At 43.5% G+C, this 23686-nt stretch overlaps 1 protein-coding gene across 1 annotated transcript; it reads left to right on the top strand.

Moving 5' to 3' along the window:
- Nucleotides 1-4952: 4952 nt before the first annotated feature.
- Nucleotides 4953-22515, top strand: KAZALD1 (Kazal type serine peptidase inhibitor domain 1). The gene is made up of 5 exons (XM_063131556.1): nt 4953-5104; nt 10431-11044; nt 13215-13375; nt 17670-17817; nt 22397-22515. The coding sequence occupies exons 2-5, from the start codon at nt 10492-10494 to the stop codon at nt 22489-22491; spliced, it is 957 nt and encodes a 318-aa protein (XP_062987626.1). The 5' UTR covers nt 4953-5104; nt 10431-10491; the 3' UTR covers nt 22492-22515.
- Nucleotides 22516-23686: the final 1171 nt, after the last annotated feature.

Raw genomic sequence — 23686 nt, 5'->3', positions numbered from 1 at the left:
GATTCCCTTGTGCATGGCCATCCGCTGAATCAAATGATGTGGGAGATGCTGTTGGGAGGGTGAAGCAGGATTCGCACAGCCACTGTGAGCAAACACTTCGCACTCTGACAGCTCAGTGTCTGCAAACCCAGGCAGCAGAGACAGTGTGCATCACTCAGCCAGAGAAGTGACTTTTTATTTTAATTAGTTAACATTTTTACCCCGCCTGTAAGCCCCCTCCCCCAAGATTCCCAGTGTGGCTTACAAAGATTAATAATGAGACAGCCCCCACTCTCCAGCTTAAATCTGGAAGACAACAGCACAAAAGGAAAAGGAATTGGGAGGGAGGAGGAAAAATAAACAGAGAGAGAGAGAGAGAGAGAGAGAGACAAACTCAGATACCAGTTTTTAGTTTCAAAGTTCTTCTAGGTGTTTTTTCCGGCACAGAAGGAGGAAACAAACTCCCTGCAGTTGCTCCTTCTGTAGCTGATGTTTGGAACCAGGTTGTTTTTTCCTGCCATGATGTTTATCCTCTGAGGTAGGATGTGCAGCTTCCTAGTGGCTCATTTAGCCATCACATGGGTGGTTGGCAAGGCAAGAAAATAGTTTGCCTCAACTGGAAGGCCTGGACACCCCTAGCACACATTGCTTGTGGCTTCTATTCTGCTCCCATAATCCTGGAGTGTGGGATGATAGGCAGTCTTTCCACCTCCAAATAGACAGTAATGCAAGTGTTGGCTTATGTCCCAAGAACCCTTTGGCGTGCCAGACATTCAGCATTGCAAAACAGTTTTCTAATCCTGTCTAGCCTGCTTTCTGCCATGCAGTGCAGCGTAGCCTTCTGATCCTAAGCATTTTCACTTGGCAATAAGGACCCATTAAAACCAGATGCTGAAGGCACAAAAGCATTCCTACCTAGGCAGGTTTCCCCTTGTTCCTGCTCATGTCTAAAGGGATCTCATCCATGGGTGCAGCGTTCACCTGCAAGAGGAACTTCCATCCAGGCAAAAGGTTGCTCGTGTGTAAGCAGTGTGCATGGATGGGGTAGCACATGATTTCAGAACTGTGATGCCAGGCTGCATGGAATCCTACACACAGAAGTGTTCTTTGTGCACTCAGCCTCTCATTTCAATCAGCCCCAAGGAACTTTACTTTCAAATAGACTGAGTTGCCAGCCTCTCAAATGCAGTCAGTACGGTCCCCCTGGTAGTCGTACACCATCCAAGGCACTGATGATGACCTATGGTGGAAAAGAAATAAAAAATTCCTTGAACAAAGAAAACTTTGAGGTCATTTGTGTGCATGAGGCCAAAAGAGAAAACGCCTTGAGTGTTCTAAAGGAAAGAACAGCACAAGAGAGATGGGCTCTTTTTGCAAGAGACAGAAGAGAACAATTGCAGACACAGAACACAGGCAAACCAGGGTTATCTCCTGAACTTTTTAATTATAGTCCTTCTACTTGGTTTTAATTGGAGGGCAAAGCTGGCTTGCAAAGGTTCGCAGCAGAAGGCAATGTTTTTCTTCCCAATGGTTTCCCATCGCTTGTCTTCTCTGTGGCTTTCATCGCAACTGCTGGCCCATCAGAGTGTTTCTTGCATCAGGATTATCCATAACACCCTACAAAACTAAAGCTACCTTTTTTTTGGCTGGAGTCCCCCCTCTCCCAACTTGATTTTTCTCTTGAGTTCAGGCTGTTTTCTGTCTGGGTTTCTGGACGCTCTGATTAATGACATCCTGATGAAAATTTCCTGCATCCATGTTTCAGGTCCCATCTTAGATATACATTAGAAAAATGCTCCCCTTCCTATTTCTTACAATGGGCTGTCTGCAATGGTGAGGATTGTTTGGAGCTGAAGATTGCTTTGAGCTACGGCAACCCGAATACAGGAAACGACTACCACAAGGTTGCTGAAAACATTGCAGTATTCTTTGGCTAGCATCACCTTGTTCCCCTTCCCCTCCTTTTAACTCCTCGGCACTTTCCCCCCAGAAAACCTGGGCCTCAAACAGGAGCTGTTGTAGCCAGAGGGGGTAGAATAGCAGTTGGAAGAATTGTGCAGGAGGAGAACCAAGGGATATGTGGGCTTCGAGCCAGTGGAGACTGGTGGATCCAATGTCAGTGGGGCCCACTGCTTTGGGTTTCAGTCAGAACTCTAAAGGAGGTCCACAGCTTGGATAGCTCCTTTAAGGTTAGATAGAACCATGCAACAATATTGCACATAGGAGCCATGGTATATCACCAAAGCAGTAAAGCACTATAGCATTTTAATGATTTAAGAATTTTGGTGATTTAGCAATTTAGAGGCTTAGAGAATTAGTGATTCTATAAAATTAGTCAGCTAAACCCAGATCATTTACTTCAGAGGGGTGGAGAAGGAAAGAAGAATAAATTAGAGTAAGCAGCAAAGTACAGAAACTTACCTCTGTGCAGGCTACCAAAAAGTGACGGAAAAGCACAACAATTGGGGTGGGGGAGAGACACCAGGTCTACTCCTTGACCGCAGTCACAGCCAGGTAAAAGACACACATCTGGACATGCCCATCATGCTGGATTTAACCCAGAGGAATAAGGCACACAGCAGTTCAACCGCATGGGACCTGCATTAAGGAAAAACAATGGTCTAAAAGTACTCTGTGAAAATGAGCCTTTCCCCCAGGGAATATGCTAGGTTGCTGTGGATTGGCAATGATGTCATGCATTGAAAATGACCTCAAAGTGCTGTCCCTCTGCACTAAATCACTCATGAAGATGGGCCCCTGGTGCCAAAAAGAGCACAATGTAGGCACCAGGTGAACCTCTCTGGGAAGCTCCACAACCAGGGTGCCACAGCAGAAAAGGCCGTCTTCTTAGTAGTGTTATTCGCTAATGAGTATTAGATAGTGCAGCCCAATGTTAGAGGGAAATCTGCAGACAACCCCCTGAAGAAGGCCTTTTGAAAAGACACGGGCCAAAACACATTGGGCTTTGTATCAATAAATCCTTTGCATCCTGAGAACCTGTTTCTCCCTTCTTTTTACCCTTCTAGAGCAATGCCTACCTGACTGCTCAGGTCTGGCTTTGTGTCAGCCCTGCTGTGGCCTTGGCCCTGTTACTGCTTCCTTCAAGCCTTGATCTCAGATCACCCGCAGTACTAACCTGACTGATAGGCTTTGGATTCTGACTTGAACCCAAGGGTGCTTCCAGACGAATCAGACTGCGTCATTTACAGAAATGTATGACAGGTCCAGATGCAGTCATCTTCCGTTTTTAGCCCTCCAAGGTTTTCCCACTGTCACTTCTGTCTTTTCTTACTAGAAAAAAATCCATCAAGGAAGAAAAGACGGAATAACTTAATGGCACAATGCCCTTTGATTGTTAGTGCTCGGTGTCTTCTGTCTGGAAGCACCCCAGGTCACTAGCTTTAAACCCAAGGGTGAACAACCTGTAGCTTCTGGGTCACACCCACCTCAACCTCAAGGCCTTCATTCCACCCTCTCTGGCCAAATCCAGCCCCTCCCCACATCTGATTCCATCATACAGATAGCTCTTTCCTTGGTGCTGCTGCTAGCAGTGAGGCAATCTATATCAGGGTTATATCAGTTTACTGGAGTCTGTGTGAATGGGTATAGAGATGAATGTGTGCGCGCATGTACACCTCACTTCCATGCCGGCATCACATGCAGCCCTCAGGACCAAAACGATTGTACACCCTTGCCTGGCATGTCCTAAAGGGGCAGCCTCTTCGCATCTCAACATACTTGCTCTGATCCACTGAGAATGCCCACGGAAGCATGCCATCCTTGTAGCAAACAAAGCAAGAAAGGCACACAAAGAGCCATTCTGGATTCCACTCCCCACTTCTATATTCTGGAAAAGCTGTAAGTGTTTTGGTTTGCTTTGTTTAGGTAAATAATTTGGCAATCAGGCCTGATTAATGAAGGTGCTTATTTTAATGGCATATTCTTAAAGTAGGTGGCTTCAAAACCTGTATATCTTCATTGGTATGTTGTTTTCATAAAGCTGTAATCCATTTGTGGATAAGGTGGGTAATACAATAAGAAAAACAAGCCAGTATTGGAGCATGACTTATTTGTTTATTTACAGTATATTTTTTTTATTGCACTCTTAAGCCAAAGAAAGCTCCCACAGTGGCTTATAAAGATGAAAACTGGGATAGTCCCTGCCCTCAGGCTTAGAATCTAAAAGACATGACAGAAAGGGAAAAGGATTGGGAGGGAGGAGGGAAAAAAGAAGAAGCAAACCCCAGGCACCTGTCCTTCGTTTTGAAGTTCTTCTAGGTGTTCTTTCTAGCAGGGAAGAGGGAAACAAACAAGCTCCATGCAGCTGTTTTCTCTCTCTCTAACCATTGGCAAGAATAGCACTCTGGCCAGGCCATCTAATATTGATCCTGCCCCTGGGTTTATCCCTTCCTATCCCTCATTAGAACTGGCTTTAAGCCTCTGTTTTAACAGGTTTTCTTAACACTATGAAGGGGGCACATTGGCAGTTTCTGGGGTGCTCTCTGCTGTGCAAAATCAGGCAGCTGCCTGCTAGACATATTGAGCTCCAGTTCATACTACTACCGCTACTACTACTGATGATGATGATATACTACTACTACTACTACTACTACTACTACTACTAATCTTTTCTTTCTTTCTTTCTTTCTTTCTTTCTTTCTTTCTTTCTTTCTTTCTTTCTTTCTTTCTTTCTTTCTTTCTGGCAAGAGACTGTTTCCTAAGCAGGCGGTGGGAAAGGTGTCTAGTTACAATTGTGGCTTCTCAATGGATCACCGAGCCAGCAGTAGAGAGGGAGGCTGCTGCTGGGCTTCACTTCTGGCCATTCAGCATGAAAACAAGTTTAGTGGCTAATCAGGCAGTGTGTGTGTGTGTGTGTGTGTGTGTGTGTGTGTGTGTGTGTGTGCTCGCACGTGCATTGGGGGTGGTGGAGTGGAGAGGGCTGGGACCAGGGGATCACATTTCATTGTGACATCACTGGTCCTCATTCCAAGCAGAGATGCAGGCAAACTAATCCATTGGAAAAGGCAGAAATCATCCAGCGTAACCCGGCAAGAAGGGGATATTCAGCACGACATTGGAAGCAGGATTTTGAATCAGCCACAGACTTTGCCATGTCAGAGATGAGGTAGGTGCTGTGTGATAACCACTGCCTCAGAGCATGGGGAGCAGAGTTGCTGTCAGATTTAAAATACAGGATCTTTTGGAACTGCGTTATTTACTGCATATAGAGTATGCTAAGGAGCTAGAGAGCTCTCAAAAGAATGGTGGGAGATATCCATGATGAGGATTTTCTGGATTAAGGCAATTCAAGTCAAGTCAGATATACCATTTTTAAAAGGGGAGGGTTACATGGTGATACCTGTTCAATTTTTGGTGCTTTCAGAAACTTTTCTTCAAAGGTAACTGCTCAGTTCCTTGCCAATTCCTCAAATCTCAAGGTACCTTAAGTTTTCTCAAACACTTGGAGTCCATTCTGGAAAAATAAGTATTTCAGACCTGGCTCTGGATCTTTAATCGCAGGACGTACATATCCTTGGAATCATTTAAACATTGGCTGGATAAACATTTGTCAGGGTTGGGACAGGTCCAAGGAATCTAGTCTACAGGCGAAGCATGGAGCAGATGGCCTCTGAAGCCCCTGCTAGCTGTATGTCTCTGTGGGGGTCTCTGACCCTACGGCTATTCACCCTGAATCCCAGAGGCAAGTTCCTATGAATGTGAAAATGCTGTAGCCAAAGAGGAGCAAAATTCTGAATTAGCATAGTGAGAGTAAGAAAATCAAGATGATTCTGTCAGTTTGGAACAGGAAAAACTATTCATTTATTCTGATCAACATTTAGTTCTGTTCTGTAGTGTAACCTCACAGCGAATGATCCCTCTTAGATGCTTTTAACAAATTCTTAGGGAGGAATCCTATGCATGTTTAGACAGAAAAATGTTCTGCAACTCCCAGCATCCCCCAGCCAGCCATGCTGACTGGGTAAAACTAGGACTTGTAGGACCTTTTTCTGTTGAAACTTGCATAAGATTGTGCCCTTAGACAGCTAAAGCAGGGTGGGAGTTGGAATAATGGATTCAGTGGAGGCTGATGCCTTGGATTTTAGTTGGGCTTTGAATCCATTTCATGTTTCAATCAGAATCAGTCAGCACTCTAAAGGAGCTATCCAAGGTTCTGAACCTATCCCCCAAGATGGCTTCAACACCTGGGATAGCTCCTTTAGAGTTCTGACTGGTTCTGACTGAAACCTGGAGCGGAACTCTGCCCCACTGGCATCAGAGCCACCAGCCTCCGCTGACTGGATTACTAGCAGCAGCAGCAGTACCAAGTATCACCCAAGGTCTAGCATACTAATGGAGGTTTTGTTTCCTGCTCATCAACACTAGTTATTATTATTATCATAGTGGTTAGGCAGCTCAAAGTCTGGTATGAAATGTGCATGTCTGTGGTTAGGAGAGGGGCGGTGAGAGAGAAGGGAATAAAGAAAAAATCTGGGAGGGCTTGGCTGTCACAAAATGGCCCTCAATGCCCAGGCCTGTGTGGAGTGTGCTGACTATAAAACAATAGAACTTCTGCTATAGATTAGCTGGATCGGAAACCCAATGGAATTCTTTCTATATTGCTTGTACGTAACCGTGTTATTACTAGCAGTACTCATCAGTGCATTTCTGTAATTAACAGAGTTTCTACCTCCTAGATGGGACAGAAATGGCAAGTTGCCATGTTGGTCTGTTAGAAAAAAAAATCTGGGTCAGCAGAGAAGTCTGGCAGAGACAGAACAAAGAGAACGTGAAACAAACCTGGGGGTATAGGTGCAGGTGATGTAGGACAGCCTTGTGGAATCAGGTTTTTCTCTTTACCTACTAGTGTAAAGCCCATGTAGTCCAGCTCCTTTCCCACTTTTTTTGCCCCTCAGTCCCCTCACCCCAGAGAGGCTCATGAATAATGCAAATGTGGCTCATGCATAGTGAATCCCCCTCCAAAATGTGCATGTTACAGGGCCCCACACTCTCCCTCATGCGCTCCATCTCTATCTCCTTGCCTCTCTCCACTGGTGGCGACAACCTAACTATGTGTCTGTGCCCGGGATCCACCTTCATGCTACACTGATTGGCTGAGCAGACTATCCATCCTCTTCCTGGTGGAGGGGCTACCCTGCCTGTTTGGCACAGAAGAAATTAACTGCTATTAAATCTTGAGCATTGAATTTTTTCAAACTTTCAAAATTTTCTGCATGGTTACACTGCTCAAGCTTCAGTTTAAAACAAAAATGAGCAAAATCAGATTGGTAGATCAAGAGTAATAAGCCTTACATTACTGTAGTCTTATATAGTTGAGCATATATCTATTTGTCTAGAAAGGCAGAGTAGGGGGAGGAACATTAGAGTTCCTTCTGTTCCTAGTTTCTGGATGCAGGAGCCATGGAATGGACATTAGAATGGAAAATCAGAAGGAGTAAAAGTTGTTGAGTTCACTTTGCAGTTCAAAGAGAAGAATTATGTTTTGGGGACGAGAATAAGGGAACTTTGCTGCATGGCAGCATTACAAACTAGTCATAGAATAATATAAGCCAGAAGGATCATCTAATCCAAACTTTGCTTTAAATTGCCCACTTATTCAGCATCCCTTTACAATTTATGTCAAGAAAGGCAACAGGTGTATTGCCTTAAGATGCAAACAAATGCTCCAGGTGATTCATGTAAGCAAGCCAAGTCTCATGCTATGGAGAAGGCAAACCAGGGTTGCTAGCTAATTGCACTTTGGGAAAAATCCTTAATGGCCCACGATGTAGTGATCAGCCAAGCCCACCCACCAAGTTTTTCCAAAGGGAGTTGTTACTGAATCACAACTATATGCCATCCAAAGTATCCTTCTCTAACTGTGGCAAAGGAGCAGGGTGTGGTGGTAATATATTGGAGAGGAGAGATGTTCCTTACACTTATTGGCTGCAACTGAGACACAAAAATAGCCACCACACAGCCTCGGCCTTAGCCAAGTGATGTTTCTTTAAGAACAACTGTTAGGTATCTGATACAATGCAACAGATGTCTCCATCCCACTGGCCATTTCATGATTGAAATCAAACAGCCTCTGAGTTCTTGAATGAACTGGCTTAGAAAAATGATCATGGACAAGAATAACTTGGCACAGAGTGAATATTTTCACCAGCATGACTGCTCCCTCTCTGACCTTTCATTCTTTGTTCTAAAAGGAAGCCTGTACACTATACTTGAAAGGCAAGACTGAAATGAACATTCATTGCCTTATGGCAGAGAAAGAACAGTGGCTTAAATAGACCAGGGGCTCAAGTTCCTGCCTTGGTGCGACAATAGTCCATAACCACCTGCTGGTTATTGTATTTTTCTGTGCTTACATTGTACTGAAGAGGTCATGATTTAGTAATGGGAACTTGCATTTTTTATTGCCCTTGCTCTGGGTTTCATACCTGAGATTTAACCAGATTTTTATTCTGCCCAGTGAAACATCTTATAATTAAATATATTGTGTTGCTTATCTTGAATTGCATCCCTTAACGTTTTACTTACATGCTTCTATCCAGACCCATCATTACATGATCCTTCTCACTTACATTCCAAATATCTACCATTCCTGTTTTTGGAATCTTCAACATGGATCTCATAAAGATTTATTTTTAAGAACTGCAGTGTCAAACTCTCTTCTCGCTGATCAGCGGCTGGAAAATAGAAACCCATGTCTTATGGAAAATCAGTGTGTTGAAATCAGATGTGGAAGATATCCCACCATAAATTGAATTCTTTCCCAGATAGGGTGATAGAGCACCATTACCTGTAATAGGCTGTAAATGTGAAACAAGCAATATTGGTAGGTGCAGCAAGTTACACAAGGATGGGAAAAGCTGTACTGGTAATGAACTGGTGTGGTAAGGGCAGCAATGGGAGACTTATTTGAATTCAGTTCATAATTGTTCCATTTATGGTAGACTAATTTGTCACCCATCCATGAATAATACGTAAATCTGGAGTTTTTTTCTTCAGAATATTGGTGCTTGCTTGCTGCATACACATGATGCCTGCTGGTGATGATGCATGCACTTTTTTTGCATTTACACTTAGGAACTGTAACATGGTTGTTCTTGCACATTTGCACATAGATATCAGAGTAATACTCTTTCTTGGAATGTCATAAAGCTAGACCCAAATGATCTTGCCAGTTGATCAACAATGGGGATGGATGGAACATTCCTCAGCTCATGTGGAAGCCCCCTCAGAACTGACAACAGTGGCTGCTCCTCAACCTTCCCCCTTTTTCGGGGACTTTCAAGTGGGCTGCTATGACCAATAGAATAGATCTAGCAGCCATGTTGGAGAATCTCTGGACAGTGGAGAGGTGCATGCGGGGAGCATTTCTGGTCCAGATTTGATCTATCAGTTCATCAGTTATGTAAGTTTATCTTTCTTTCAGTTAATGGATGAAAGGGATAAACTGAGACTGCTGAAATTTAAGGAGACAATTTAGTGTTTAGGGAACAGCAGTTGCAAATGAGAGGTGTGTGACTGCTTGGATTCTACTAGGTTAGAGAGGGAGGGTCTGATTTTTCCCAGTCCCTAAGATAGGAGACTTAGGTAGAAGTGGTGCACACTAGTGGATGGGTTCCAGAGGCAACAAAGGTGTAGGAGAGGGAACAATATGTTGGTAGCAACAATATTGGTTTGGTAGCTACTTTGGATTTGTCAAGGGGAAGAAGTTGTGAGTAGGTTATAACTTGCAATACTGTGGATAGATACTTTGGATAATGGGTTTTCTGAACATTCTCCTTTTCAGGTGCAGAAGGCAAGCCAAGATATTACCAGCTTTGGCTGGCATGCTGTTACCTGGAGAATGCAGACAGGGCGACATTTATTCATGCTATAGTAACATTCAGGTTGGGCTACTGTCTGAGGCCATTCTTGTAAAGTCTTCAGAAACTTCCAAAGAACCAAACTGCAGTAGCCAAACTTTTAACTAGCTTTTGCTATAGGAGGCCTATAACTTTTATAATATTCCACCTTCATTGGTTACCCATTCCTTTCCGTGGGGGAAATGTAAGAAATGAAACTGCAATGTGTTAAGAATTCTATTTGGTTTGGTTGTAATTAAGACAAAAAGGGGAAAGTATTTGTGTGTCCAAGCCACTGCACTGCAGAATTAAGTCTGAGTAATGTAATTTTCCAAAGAACTAGTTTCATAGGTAGAATGATCATTCCCATGATGTGCTCTGCGTACATCTTGGCTAAAACAAAACTATTTATTTAAGCTCATCCATAAATAACCCATAAATAAGCTTGGTGGCAAATAGAGATGCCAGCCTCTTACCCTGGTTCAAAAAAAAATTCTCAGTCGTAGTTTTGGAATTGCTCCATTTGGGAGATGAATTCAATGCTTGAGTCAAAATGCATCACTCTCATTTGAAAATTATTTCTTTTTTTTGCAGGTACTGATGGCTTTGTAGAGAAGCCATTTGTGGATGCTGTGGAGGACCCAAGGTTGGAGGGATGGTTACAACTAGGAAGGGCGATGAATGGATGCCACATTCCAGGGGGCCTGTGAGAATGTCTCGGCCAGCTAACCTAGCCTCCTTCCAGGTGTTCTTTCTTTTGCTATTTTTGTGCTGGGATGTCTTTAGTCGGGCCCTACCCGCTGCTCCAGATTACTTGCAGCGTGGCTGGCAGAGGCTTCTGGAGGAAGGGGAGAGCTGTGTGGAATGTCGGTTGGAAGAATGCCCCACCCCGCGTGGCTGCCTTGCCGGGGTAGTGCTGGATGCCTGCGACTGCTGTTGGGAGTGTGCCAATCTGGAGGGACAGATCTGTGATTTGGACAATACCAACCACTTCTATGGCAAATGTGGGGATCACTTAGAGTGCCGCCTTGATTCTGGGGACCTACGACATGGTGAGGTGCCTGAGCCCCAGTGTACTTGTCTGTCTGGCCAGGCGCTCTGTGGCTCAGATGGCAAGACCTATTCCCAAATCTGCAAATTCCAAGAGGTGCGTAACTCCCACCCAGAGGCTAATGTCACTGTGGCTCACAAAGGCCCCTGTGAATCAGGTAAGATCCACCACAGGTTCTCTCTAAATTTCCATAATAAAGTCATAAATGACAAATAGGTGTTTGAAAATAAAAAGTTTGAAAATAAAATAATCCTGAAAGGTGGCATATCAATATTTATACATACATAAAATAAATACATTACTGCAACTGGGGGACAGAATTGGAAGAAACAACAAGTGTCACATTTCTCAAATGATGAAGTTTTTTTCAATCCTGCATAAAAGCTCTTCTGTACTATATTGGGGATGCCACATTTCTGGTTACTGGTGCTATTATTCATCTGGTGGGTGTGTCATTCTCATCTGCTCCAAGGTACTCCTGGCATGGCAGAGCTTGATAAGTTCAAAGGATAAACTAGATATTGCTCTGAATATTTGCTGGAAACAGCAGTTGCACATCAAATCTGGTTTCTGTAGTGTCTACTACAACAGACTTTGAGCTTTTCTACATGAAGCATTTATTGTGTGCATGTGATTCCTTACTCACAGTTGTTTAGGGGTACTTTAGATTACATTGTGATGCTCCAGTTTCACTTCTGTGTTTCAGAGCCCTTTCCCATTTTTTTTAAGAGTGGGGAAAATGGACTATTATTTCTGAAAGCGAAAAAGCGTATCTTCCTACCTGTGTAATTACGATATTCTGCTACGACACAGTGCCACCTAGAGGTTATGTAGCAGAAAAGCAGGAAAGGAAAAGCATTTCTGTATAGAGCTCAGATCTCCATTCCTCAACGAAACTGAAAGGAGACACAGCAATTAAAAAACTCATGTAGGAAAGCTTTTTGTGGCATGACATCCCACATTTGCCAACCTGATTCCCCAGCTGCAGCAGCTGTCAACGATATGGAGTGGGATGAGAGAACAGGGGACATAGTGATGACACAACCACATGTTGTAGTGGAGGGTGGGGGAGAACTAGATATGCAACTGCTGTTTACAGTAATGTCTGGTTTGGCTTGTTTGAGAGGCAGAAAGCCAGTGGGCAAGTAGGCAGTGGCTTCTACTGCTCTTCCTTCTCCTCTCTACCACTGTTCTCTGGGCCAGAGCAAAAGGCACATGAACAAGCAGGTTGCAATGGTGAAGAGGAGGAATAACTCAGGGTGCTCTTGTGTGAGGGTGTGGGTACTCAGCAGGAGCCCAACCTGCCCTTGACACCAGTCCTGGGGAGGATATCTTAAAATAGATAGATGAACTCTGACAGATTCTATGGGAAGTAGTGTATAAGAAATACTGGGGTGTTGGGGATAAAGCACTGGAGGTGGGCAGGATTGTGGCCTTGGGAGAGCTAAATAAATCCCTAATATTTGCTCTCCACAGTACTGCAATAAGTGGAAACCTGCATTGAAGGATGAGAAGCTGCCTTATACAAGGTCAGAGACAATTTGTCCATCTAGCCAAGTATTTTCTGCTCAAACCGGCAGCAGCTGTCCAATGTCTCAAGTAGAAGTCTGTCCCATCATCTCCTACCTGGTCCTTTAAAACCCAACCAAAGAAGATACCAGGGATTAAATCTGGGAGCTTCTTTATGCAAAGCATGTGCTCTACCGCTGAATGATGGACCTTCCCAGATATCAAATCTAATAATAGGAGAAAAGGAACTAAGACGCTTAAAATCAAACCAAAGCACCTGATAACAAAGCAGACAGATTAGCAGCTGCTATAAGGATGTCATGTTTCCCCAGTAACAGGAGGCAGAAGTGACATCCCTAGGAAGCACTTCATTTAAACGGCTGCGACAAAGCACCGGACCACCGTTTAGGGGCCAAGGGCCCTGGCTCACAGATGTGCCATGATACAAACATGTTCTTGACGAACAGCTGCTGGTGGGCATGGCAAAAGAGAACTGTTTTGCTCAATCATAGAAGGTCTATAGGGAGCACAGTGCAATGTGCTGAAACGATGATGATGATGATGATGATGATGATGATGGTACCTAAAACTACTAGGCGCTGTACAAAAATTAAAAATAACAAAGCCCCCACCTGCAAGCATACAATGTAAAAGTAAACAACATCATACCATATGATCAAAGGATGTCTTAGGAGATCCATTAAATGAGATCTCAGGTAGATCAAGTTGGGAGGACTCATGAATTTAGCATGAAAAGACAAATAGGTGTCTTTTTATACAAGCAGATTTTTTCTCTCATCTGTTTTGGTCTTCCCCAGAGCCCCACATCATATCTCCTCCCTATGACATCTGGAACATCACTGGGCAAGATGTGATCTTTGGCTGTGAAGTCTTTGCCTACCCCATGGCATCTATTGAATGGAGGAAGGAGGGACTGGACATGCTGCTTCCTGGAGATGACCCCCACATTTCAGTTCAGGTGAGCCAGAAGGTCTAGCAAGCATTCGGGGCATTAAAAAGGAGAAGATAATTAACTCTCACAATAATCAAGGGAATGAAGGTATATAGGGAACTGGTCAGATCATGGGGATGCAATTGTATTTTCAGCAGCAACAAGAGATTATCTGGAGAAATCGACTAATTTTCTTGTGTCTAAAACAGAGCCTGTTTTAGACACAAGAAAATTAGTCGATTTCTCCAGATGAGCTTCTGCTTTCCCCAGATAATCTCTTGTTGCTGTTGAAAATACAATTGCATCCCCACGATCTGACCAGTTCCCTATATACCTTCATTCCCTTGATTATTGTGAGAGTTAATTATCTTCTCCTTTTTAATGCCCCCCTCCTTTTGTGGCCCAGGATGTAATCATCACACATATTCACAATGATAATTTTGAATAGTATATGCACTATTTAGCCTTCTAAAACAGAAGGCTCTTGCAAGTTATCTTCAGAAGGGTTAACAGGCTTGGAGTTCTAGTCTAAAATAGAACTTGAGAGGCTGTAGGGCAGCCACTGTTATACCCTTCCATTTAGAGGGTGTGTAAGGAAGTCCTGGGAAACTTTTATAGAAACTACAAATCTGTACTATTATGTGGAGTGTTTAGGTGGGGCAAAAATATGTTACTGCCAGATTAAGAGGCTGTGGTAGCTCCATGTTATGGGCAAGGGGGAGTGGCGGGGAAATAGTGTAATGCTTGTGATAGTTATCTTCCATTTAGACTGAATGCCAATCACTTTACATTGATTGTGTTTGGTTGCCGGACTACACATCAATTGTCCCTTTGACACCAGATGCTGTAACCACACTGAAGTTGGTCCATGGAAGCAGATGAAGGAATTAAATTGAACCAATTAAAACTGGCACCAGGAATAGCTTTCCTACAGGGAAACGTTACAACAATGGTATAATATCCAGAGGAAAACTCCATTGCCAGGAGTTAATTAAAAACAGTTTGGACGAAACACTGGGGAATATATTGCATAGAAAAACCTTCAGCGGGAGGGTAGGTTGGTCTTAAACTGGATGAGGCTACTGACGTCCTAATGCACAGCTAAATCCCCATAAACACAAGGGACTTTGGGATTCTACCTGGTTTGAAAGGGTGCAGTCCTGTGAATGTTTACATAAACTACTTCCTGCTGTGTTTGGTGAGATTTTTCCCAGGTAAATATGCATGGGACCCTTACAATCAGTTTCACCAGTGAATTTTCATTTCAAGTTTCACCACCAATTCTGAAAAGCTGCCTGCCTGTGACTGCAAATTCTAGAGTCTGTTGCAGTGTAAGGATGCAGAAAACTCTGGGTCAAACTACATGTGATGCCAAAGCTGCGATTAGCAGTCGTGTGTGTGTGTGTGTGTGTGTGTGTGTGTGTTTAAAAAATAAACCAGGCATTGCAAGGCAGGGTGGAGGGCATAGCCATCGGCACTGCAACTTGAGGAGGAGAGGTTTAAGCCTTCCCTCTCTAGCCATGATCTTAGTAAACATCATCCTCTACCTGTGACAATTAGCATTGGGGTGGGGGGACACTTCTTAATGGTGCTAGTGGGAGGTTTCTCCTATTTGACACATTTGGGTATGTATTTTACTGAGATCCTCCCCTTCCTGTGGTGTCAGTGATTATCACTATCTTCTCAGGCCTGGTAATTTTTTTTTTAATGATGTGATCGCTAATCACATTGTTAGCATCACATGTACTTAGGTCCTCAGTTCTCATTTTCAGAAATTAGGAACATAGAAACCTGCCTTATACCTCGTCAGACCATTGATCCATCTAGTTCATTGACTGGTAGTGGCTCTCCAGGTTTTCAGGCAGGGGTATTTCCTAACCCTATTGAGAGATGCCAGGGAATGAACCTGGGGCCTTCTGCATGCAAAGAATATACTCTCTTACTGAGTTATGGCCTTTTGCCATTTCTAGACCTCATGTTAACACCACAAAACTAAAAGCTCAGAAACTAGAGGGCATATGGGTGGGACTTGACAAAAGTGGAATCCTTGGACCCCATATATAGCTTCTTGACAATTCTTAACCATCAGTCCCTCTCCTCCTCACTCCACAAATCCATTTTTCTTCTTCTCTTTTCTAGTTCAGACGCTGCCAAGACATTACAAGTTCTGGAATCTGTTTCAGTTTTGCCTTGCTGTTAGATAAATATATGACTGTTTCAACACAATTCTTTTTAAGAATTACTTCACAAGTTCCTGCCCACTGATTAGGGAACATCATTTTTTTTTAATGCGGTTCAGTTTACAGAGAAAGTAAAAACCAGCATCTATGCATTCACTTTCAGAGAAGGGCTTCTTGTATCCTATTTACAAAGGAGACTAAGAGACGAGGACAGTTTGTGGGCAATTTCCATTCCTCGCTGATTTAGGCTTTAAAAGAAAAGTGTGTGTATACCACAGCTTGTTACATCTGCAAGAAATTTGGATTGTTTTCCAGTTTGGAAAAAAAACACACAGCAACAACATAGATTGGTATTTCACAAGAGGCTGAGATGTCCACAGCATACTCAAGCGCAAAATACATATGCTCTCTGTCAAGTATGTCTGACCATAGAATTAGGTATGTAGCTCTTTTTAAAATCCAAGAAGTAGGCCTGATGTATTATATATGAATGGGTACTCTATCTAACATACACAAAAATGGGCCTTTAGGACCTTAGCCTAAAGAAAGAACAAAGAATAGGGTGAAACCCAACTAATAGTTTCCAAGCATGACACAACAAGGCAAGCTGTTTTCTCCAGGATTAAGGAAACGGAGAGTAGTGTGAGCCATAGGAGGACAAATATCAAGGAATAAAATACATATCTATGAGATGGCCAATTAAACAGACTGACTAGGGAGCTTGTGGAGACCAGGAGGTTTGAATATATAACACCTACTCTGACCCGCTTGCATTGGTGGCCTGTATGTTTCCGAGCTCAATTCAAGGTGCTGGTTTTAACCTATAAAGCCTTACATGGCTTGGGGTCCACAATACCTGACGGAAAGCCTCTCTTGACATGAACCTACCCGTACACTGCCCAGAGAGCCCTGGCTATGGGAGCGGTATATAAGTTTAATAAAATAAATAAATAAATACACTATGCCCAACATCTAAGGTCCTTCTCCGGGTGCCTACTCCGAGGGAAGCTTGGAGGATGGCAACAAGGGAAAGGGCCTTCTCAGTGGTGGCGCCCCAATTATGGAATGATCTCCCCGACAAGGCCTGCCTGGTGCCAACATTGTTATCTTTGCGGTCCCAGGTCAAGACTTTTCTCTTCTCCCAGGCATTTAACAGCATATCTTGAGTTTTTAACATCTTTTGCTGAGAGCGCAAAGTTGTTTTTTAAATGGATGTTATCTTTGTATATTGTATGTTTTTATGATTTATGGTTTTACAATTTTGTATATCAATTTTTAATGTTTAATGTTTTAGTCTTTTGTAAACCACCCAGAGAGTTTCGGCTATGGGGTGGTATAGAAATGTAATAAATAAATAAATATTCAGATAAACTATTCAGCATAATTTGTCCTCCTTAAGCACAGGTAGATGACATAATACAACCCTGCAGCAATTGATTTGTGCTATAGGGAGACTATCTTGATAGTTCTGCACTGGATATTTAGGCTACAGTCCTATACCAATATACCTGGGAATAAGCCCTAATTAACTCAAAGGGACTTACTTCTAAGTAGACATAGCTGGAGCGTGTTCAGAGGAGGGCAACCAGGATGATCAGGGGTCTGGAAACAAAGCCCTATGAAGAGAGACTGAAAGAACTGGTCATGTTTAGCCTGGAGAAGAGAAGATTGAGGGGAGACAGGATAGCACTCTTCAAATACTTCAAAGGTTGTCACACAGAGGAGGGCCAGGATCTCTTCTCGATCCTCCCAGAGTGCAGGACACGGAATAACGGGCTCAAGTTAAAGGAAGCCAGATTCCGGCTGGACATCAGGAAAAACTCCCTGACTGTTAGAGCAGTACGACAATGGAACCAGTTACCTAGGGAGGTTGTGGGCTCTCCCACACTAGAGGCCTTCAAGAGGCAGCTGGACAAGCATCTGTCAGGGATGCTTTAGGGTGGATTCCTGCATTGAGCAGGGGGTTGGACTCAATGGCCTTATAGCCCCCTTCCAACTCTACGATTCTATGATTCTATATATAAGATTACACTTTTAAGCAGCTTCCAAGGAGCAGCTAGTGATTCATTTGCCAGAAAGATGCGTTAAAAATGTATATGTGTCTCTCAGCTGCTATCTTGTTGATATTTAATTGACTTTAGTTTAGGGGAGGACCTCAGAAATATGAGGTCACCAGCTGGCTCCAGATCCAAGCTGTGCGGATAACGGATGAGGGAACGTACCGCTGCTTCGCAAGGAACAATGTTGGGCAAGTGGCAGCTCCTGCCAGCCTTATGGTTCTCACTCCTGGTAAGTGGCTGTTTCGTTCTTCAGATGAATTCTGACAGTATAGGACCAGCACCCCAGACATTTCCCCCCACGGTCACCATCCCCAGCAGATTCCCCTCAGTTTGTTATCTCTGTCTTCCCCTCTTCTGAGCTATCTGATATTCAGGCTGCTGCTGCTATCAATACTACTCAACTAGTGTTTCATATAACTTGTGTAAGGAACTGAGTCAGAACATTTTACTGTATCTGACTAATAACCACCAACAGTGCAACTTAATATATCATGCAATGAAAGAACAAAAGCATAAATCAAGTTAACAAATCATCTGCATGTGTAAGGAACTGCATTTCCACTGAATTAAAAATACTGTCAAGTTTTTTTTTAACCTTTAGTGATTACGCCAACTAAATAATTTACCCCATGTGTCCAAAGTGTTGCTAATCTGAAAGTACAACTAATGTTTTCCTAATATCTGGAAAACATTTTCTTTAACCTTGCACAGTTGTGGCAAAAGCATGGAGCGGCCACCAAAAATGGCAGCCCCATGTCTCCAGTTCCCCTAGTTCCAACTTCTGTCAGGTTCTGGCTAGGGATGCTGGACAAATTCGAGATGGACTAAAATGAGTTTGGATTTCTAAGAATCCGACCTGTGGAATCCACTGCAGAACGGCCTCCCTAGGCCACGTGGAGTCTGCAGACTTTCGGATTATTGTTTACTTTCCTGAAATTTACGCAAATTTATTTATAGGAACATATGCAAGTTTCTCCTAAGACATATGCCACGCTGGGAAATATGCACGGGGAAAAGTTGAATGGAATGGGAGACAATATGCTAAATGTTGGATACTAACATACAATATGTAAATCGTTGCAATCTTTCTTAGAGAGTTATTTATGTATTTTTCCATATAATGGAAAGAAAAAAAATGAATCCATCTGCTGTGAATGGATGCCGGAACAAATGACGCTGCACTATCCACGAAACACACACAGGATAGATTTCACAAAATCCAGACATCCCTAGTTCTGGCATCATTAAACTCATTGTTTCCCTGCCCATGTTCCTAGCAACTAATCCGGTGGAGAAGGGAGGAAAAAAGTGCTCAGAATGATGATGTCAAAATTTGACGTAAGAGAGGAAATAAGGGAATCCAACAGGGGCCCGCCATTTTCAGTTGCAATTATGTATATCCTGTAATGCTGAGTTCCTCTCTAAGACCATAGTCCAGCGCAGAGTTAATTAGTCCCATGGCAGAAGCCTTCCAGGTTTTCCAGATCCAAGTTGTACTTTCTGTCCAGTGTACCAAGTATTTAATTAAAAAAAACCTACAAATGCAATTAACAAAATTCGGCATATATTAGATTAAATGTACTATTGTCTCTGGCATTAGTGATTAGATGATTTATTGGTTCAGTTAAAAGCAACACAAAGAAAACTAAATGTGTTAATTGTTTGACAAATTTATTTATTTATTTATTTATTTATTACATTTTTATACCGCCCAATAGCCGAAGCTCTCTGGGCGGTTCACAAAAATTAAAATCATCATAAAACAACCAACAAGTTAAAAATACAAATACAAAATACAATATAAAAAGCACAACCAGGATAAAACCACGCAGCAAAATTGATATAAGGTTAAAATACAGAGTTAAAACAGTATAATTTAAATTTAAGTTAAAATTAAGTGTTAAAATACTGAGTGAATAAAAAGGTCTTCAGCTGGCGACGAAAGGAGTACAGTGTAGGCGCCAGGCGGACCTCTCTGGGGAGCTCATTCCACAACCGGGGTGCCACAGCGGAGAAAGCCCTCCTCCTAGTAGCCACCTGCCTCACTTCCTTTGGCAGGGGCTCACGGAGAAGGGCCCCTGTAGATGATCTTAAGGTCCGGGTAGGTACATATGGGAGGAGGCGTTCCTTCAAATAACCTGGCCCCAAACCGTTTAGGGCTTTAAATGTCAATACCAGCACTTTGAATCGGGCCCGGACCTGGACTGGCAGCCAATGAAGTTGTAAAAGGACTGGCGTAATGTGATCTCGCCAGCCAGTCCCTGTTAGTAAACGGGCTGCCCTGTTTTGTACCAGCTGAAGCTTCCGGACCGTTTTCAAAGGCAGCCCCACGTATAACGCATTGCAGTAATCCAAACGAGAGGTTATCAGAGCATGGATAACTGTAGCTAGGCTATCACTGTCCAGATAAGGGCGCAGTTGGTATATCAGCCTAAGCTGATAAAAGGTGCTCTTTGCCACTGAGTTCACCTGTGCCTCAAGTGACAGTTCTGGATCGAAGAGCACCCCCAAACTACAGACCCGATCCTTTAGAGAGAGTGCAACCCCGTCCAGGACAGGGCAAACATCACCTCGCCGGACAAATGAACCACCCGCTAACAGTACCTCCGTCTTGTCTGGATTGAGTCTCAGTTTGTTAGCCCTCATCCAGTCCATTACCGTGCCCAGGCACTGGTTCAGAACAGCCACTGCCTCACCTGGGTTTGATGAAAAGGAAAGGTAGAGCTGGGTGTCATCCGCATATTGATGACACCTCAGTCCACATCTCCGGATAACCTCCCCCAGCGGCTTCATGTATATGTTAAACAGCATAGGGGATAAAATAGAGCCCTGCGGAACCCCATGGCTTAGGAGCCACGGCACAGAGCAATAATCCCCCAGCACCACCTTCTGGAATCGGCCATCCAAGTAGGAGCGGAACCACTGCAAAGCAGCACCTCCAACTCCCAGCTCAGACAACCTATCCAGAAGGATACCATGGTCGATGGTATCGAAGGCCGCTGAGAGGTCCAGGAGAACCAACAGGGTCGCACTCCCCCTGTCTCTCTCCCGACAGAGGTCATCCCACAGGGCGACCAAGGCAGTTTCTGTTCCAAAACCAGGCCTGAAACCCGATTGAAATGGATCTAGATAATCCGTTTCATTCAAGAGTGCCTGGAGTTGTCCTGCAACCACCCGCTCAAGCACCTTGCCCAGGAAAGGGATATTAGCCACCGGCCTGTAGTTGTTAACCTCCTCCGGGTCCAGATTAGGCTTCTTCAGGAGTGGTCTAATTACCGCCTCTTTTAAAGAGGCCGGCACCACTCCCTCTCTCAAGGAGGCATTTACAACCTCCTGGACCCAGCCGGCGATCCCCTCCTTATTTGATGTAATGAGCCACGAGGGGCAAGGGTCAAGCACACAGGTGGTCGACCGGACTTGGCCAAGCACCTTGTCCACATCCTCGGGCCTCAATAACTGAAACTCATCCAATAAAACTGAGCCGGACGGCGCTCTGAACGCCTCTACTAGTGGTGCTGCATTAAGTGTGGTGTCCAATTCATGACGAATCTGAGCGACTTTATCTTCAAAGTGCCGTGCATTAGCATCAAACAAAGTGTTTGTTTGATGCTAATGACTCCTCCTGGCTACTTCTAAAAGAAGGAAAGTATGAAAAAACTGGAAAGCATCCAAAATAGATCCAAAAAGAAAGAGAATCACATTTCTGGTTTGTAAATATACTCTTAAAGTTACTGAATTTAAAGACTTTTTGAAACAAAAAAGGCATTAATTGAGGCAAGTTAGCACATTCAACACCAGAAATGTGGTCTGTGTAATCCCATATAAAAAATTCTATGTGGCCAAGGCATCTCAAACTCTTAAGAATTAGTCAGTCATATTATAGAACAGGAACATAATGCCGTGGAAATGAAATTCTGGGCATTAGAAAAGATCCACACAGAAAATGGTAAAACCTTAATTTGAAAAGAAATAGGGTAAATTTTGAAACTTAAAAACTTTAGCTTCACAAGGCCTCAATGAGGAGATGATTTCGTGTAACCAAGGCCTTGCATCTGGGGACACACCCAGACCGTCCCTGTCATTTCATCTTAAGTTAATGATTAACACCTGTGCAGCAGATTGTTAAGCTCTTATTGCAAGATATATAACGCATTGCCATCAACTGTAATTTCACCCACCTATCTTCCATTGTACGAAGCAGTGCTGACAGAGTTCTCTGAAAGTTTAAAAAGGGGGGAAATGTAGGTAGACATAGACATAAGAAGAGCCCTGCTGGATCAGACCAAGGGTCCATCTAGTCCAGCACACAGTTCACACAGTGGCCAACCAGCTGTTGACTAGGGACCCACATGGTGCAACAGCACCCTCTCACCCATGTTCCCCAGCAACTAGTGTATATAGGCTTACTGTCTATGATACCGGAGGTTGCACTTAGCCATCAGGACTAGTAGCCATTGATAGCCTCTTGCAACGTCTATTATTTTATGGCATTTGTGAAGTTTTATCTATGGCATATTAATGAGTTGCCTCTTTATATAGTCCCTGAGGAAGGCCACATAATATATTGGCCAAAATGCATTGAGCTTCTTAAAGAATAAAACCATTTTTTTCAGGATCTTGAGACTAATTCTCTCTTTTCGGATCTACTGTAAAAGTCATAGATAGGTTCCACTAAACACAACTGATTGTATATTGCCATGTTTGAAATTAATGAGCCTAACCAAATGACCCTAATAATAAAGGGTAGGTGTGAAGGACATAAACATTTTGCAAGGTCTAACCACTTGCCTTCTGCCCTGTACTTGCAGATCAGCTGAACATGACCAAATTGGCCCTTCCCAAGATGCCCAACCTTGGACCAGATGATTACATGGAGAGTGATGAAACATACGACTATTACTGATGGCACCTATGTGTGTGGGGGAGCTGTGAGAGGGCAGTAACATTTGCACCTTTTCCTGTTTGAGCTTTTGTCTGCTTATCAACTGCAGCCCCAGACTTCTGGGTTAGCCTTTGTGCTATGGACAGTTTTGAGCTCAATTCATTTTGGGGTGGGAAAGATAAATGTACTTAATCATTGGACCCATCCCTTTGCTGGGTGAAGGAGACAGCAAACATGTGGGAGGAGGGGGGACTTTTGTATTTAGCTGATTATAGAACAAATGGGCATTAAAAGGTACTTTGATCACCCTCCAGAGAAGTGCACTTTCTTTGACCTGATGCATCACACTCACATAAGCCCCCCTTTTCTAGTTTACCTGTTGTTCAGAGACTGGAGTTTCATCTAGGCAATTTGATGGACTAGAAGAAACTCAGGAGAAAGATGGTGATGAGCCCTTTTCAGGGCTGAACCCCCCCCAGCAAAGTGGCTGCAGCAGGCTGCATTTCTATCACATCCTTTTCCAAGGAGTTCAGGACACTTTTTATCCTCACAATCCCATAGCGAGTTAGGTTAATCTGAGAGAAAGTAACTCTCCCAAAGACACCCAGTGAGTTTGATGGCTGAACAGGGATTTGAATGCAGGTTTCACAGGCCATTGCCTAGCACTCAAAGCCCTATGCCACACTGACTCTCGTTCCATGGCCATGTGTGGCTCACCAAGCTAAGTTGCGTCCACCCAGCCCCATATCCTGACCTTAGTAAACTTATTCATGTTCATTTCATTGCAAGCTTTTCTTGAAGACGTTTTCCTTCCTGGATGTCCTTCTGGACATCAGCTCTGAAAAGAGTTGCTATCATGCAGTAGAGTTTTCAAACAGGATGAGTCTAATTCAGATTTTCAGCCTTTGAGAGAAAAGTAGAGCCAAAGTGGGAGAACACCATTCTACCAGCCCTGCTGAAAGAATTAATATTTCCCTGCTTCTCTCCTCATCCCTTTTTCCTTGGGTGTCATGAGTTTTTTTTGGAGATTGTAAGCCTGCAGGAAGGGACTGTCTTGTTTAACTGATTATACATATGCCACTCTGGGCACCTTTTTGACTGAGAAACGGCATACAAATACTTCCAATAAATAAATTATATAAATAATACCCAAGTCTTGGTCAACGGAGCAGTACTCCCTTACTTGCTCCTCTATAGGCTCCCAGTTTGGGCTCCA

Source organism: Elgaria multicarinata, chromosome 8, assembly GCF_023053635.1.
Source record: "Elgaria multicarinata webbii isolate HBS135686 ecotype San Diego chromosome 8, rElgMul1.1.pri, whole genome shotgun sequence".
NCBI classification, from domain to species: Eukaryota; Metazoa; Chordata; class Lepidosauria; order Squamata; family Anguidae; genus Elgaria; species Elgaria multicarinata.
The sequence above is the reverse complement of the archived record's forward strand: the minus strand, read 5'-3'. Positions and strand labels throughout refer to the sequence as shown.

What these genes read in the sequence shown, in the direction of transcription:
- KAZALD1 (XM_063131556.1), top strand. Translation starts at nt 10,492, where the DNA reads ATGGTTACAACTAGGAAGGGCGATGAATGGATGCCACATTCCAGGGGG. An exon ending in CAAAGGCCCCTGTGAATCAG is followed by an intron (nt 11,045 to 13,214) that starts GTAAGATCCACC and finishes GGTCTTCCCCAG; the next exon opens with AGCCCCACATCATATCTCCT. An exon ending in CCTTATGGTTCTCACTCCTG is followed by an intron (nt 17,818 to 22,396) that starts GTAAGTGGCTGT and finishes CTGTACTTGCAG; the next exon opens with ATCAGCTGAACATGACCAAA.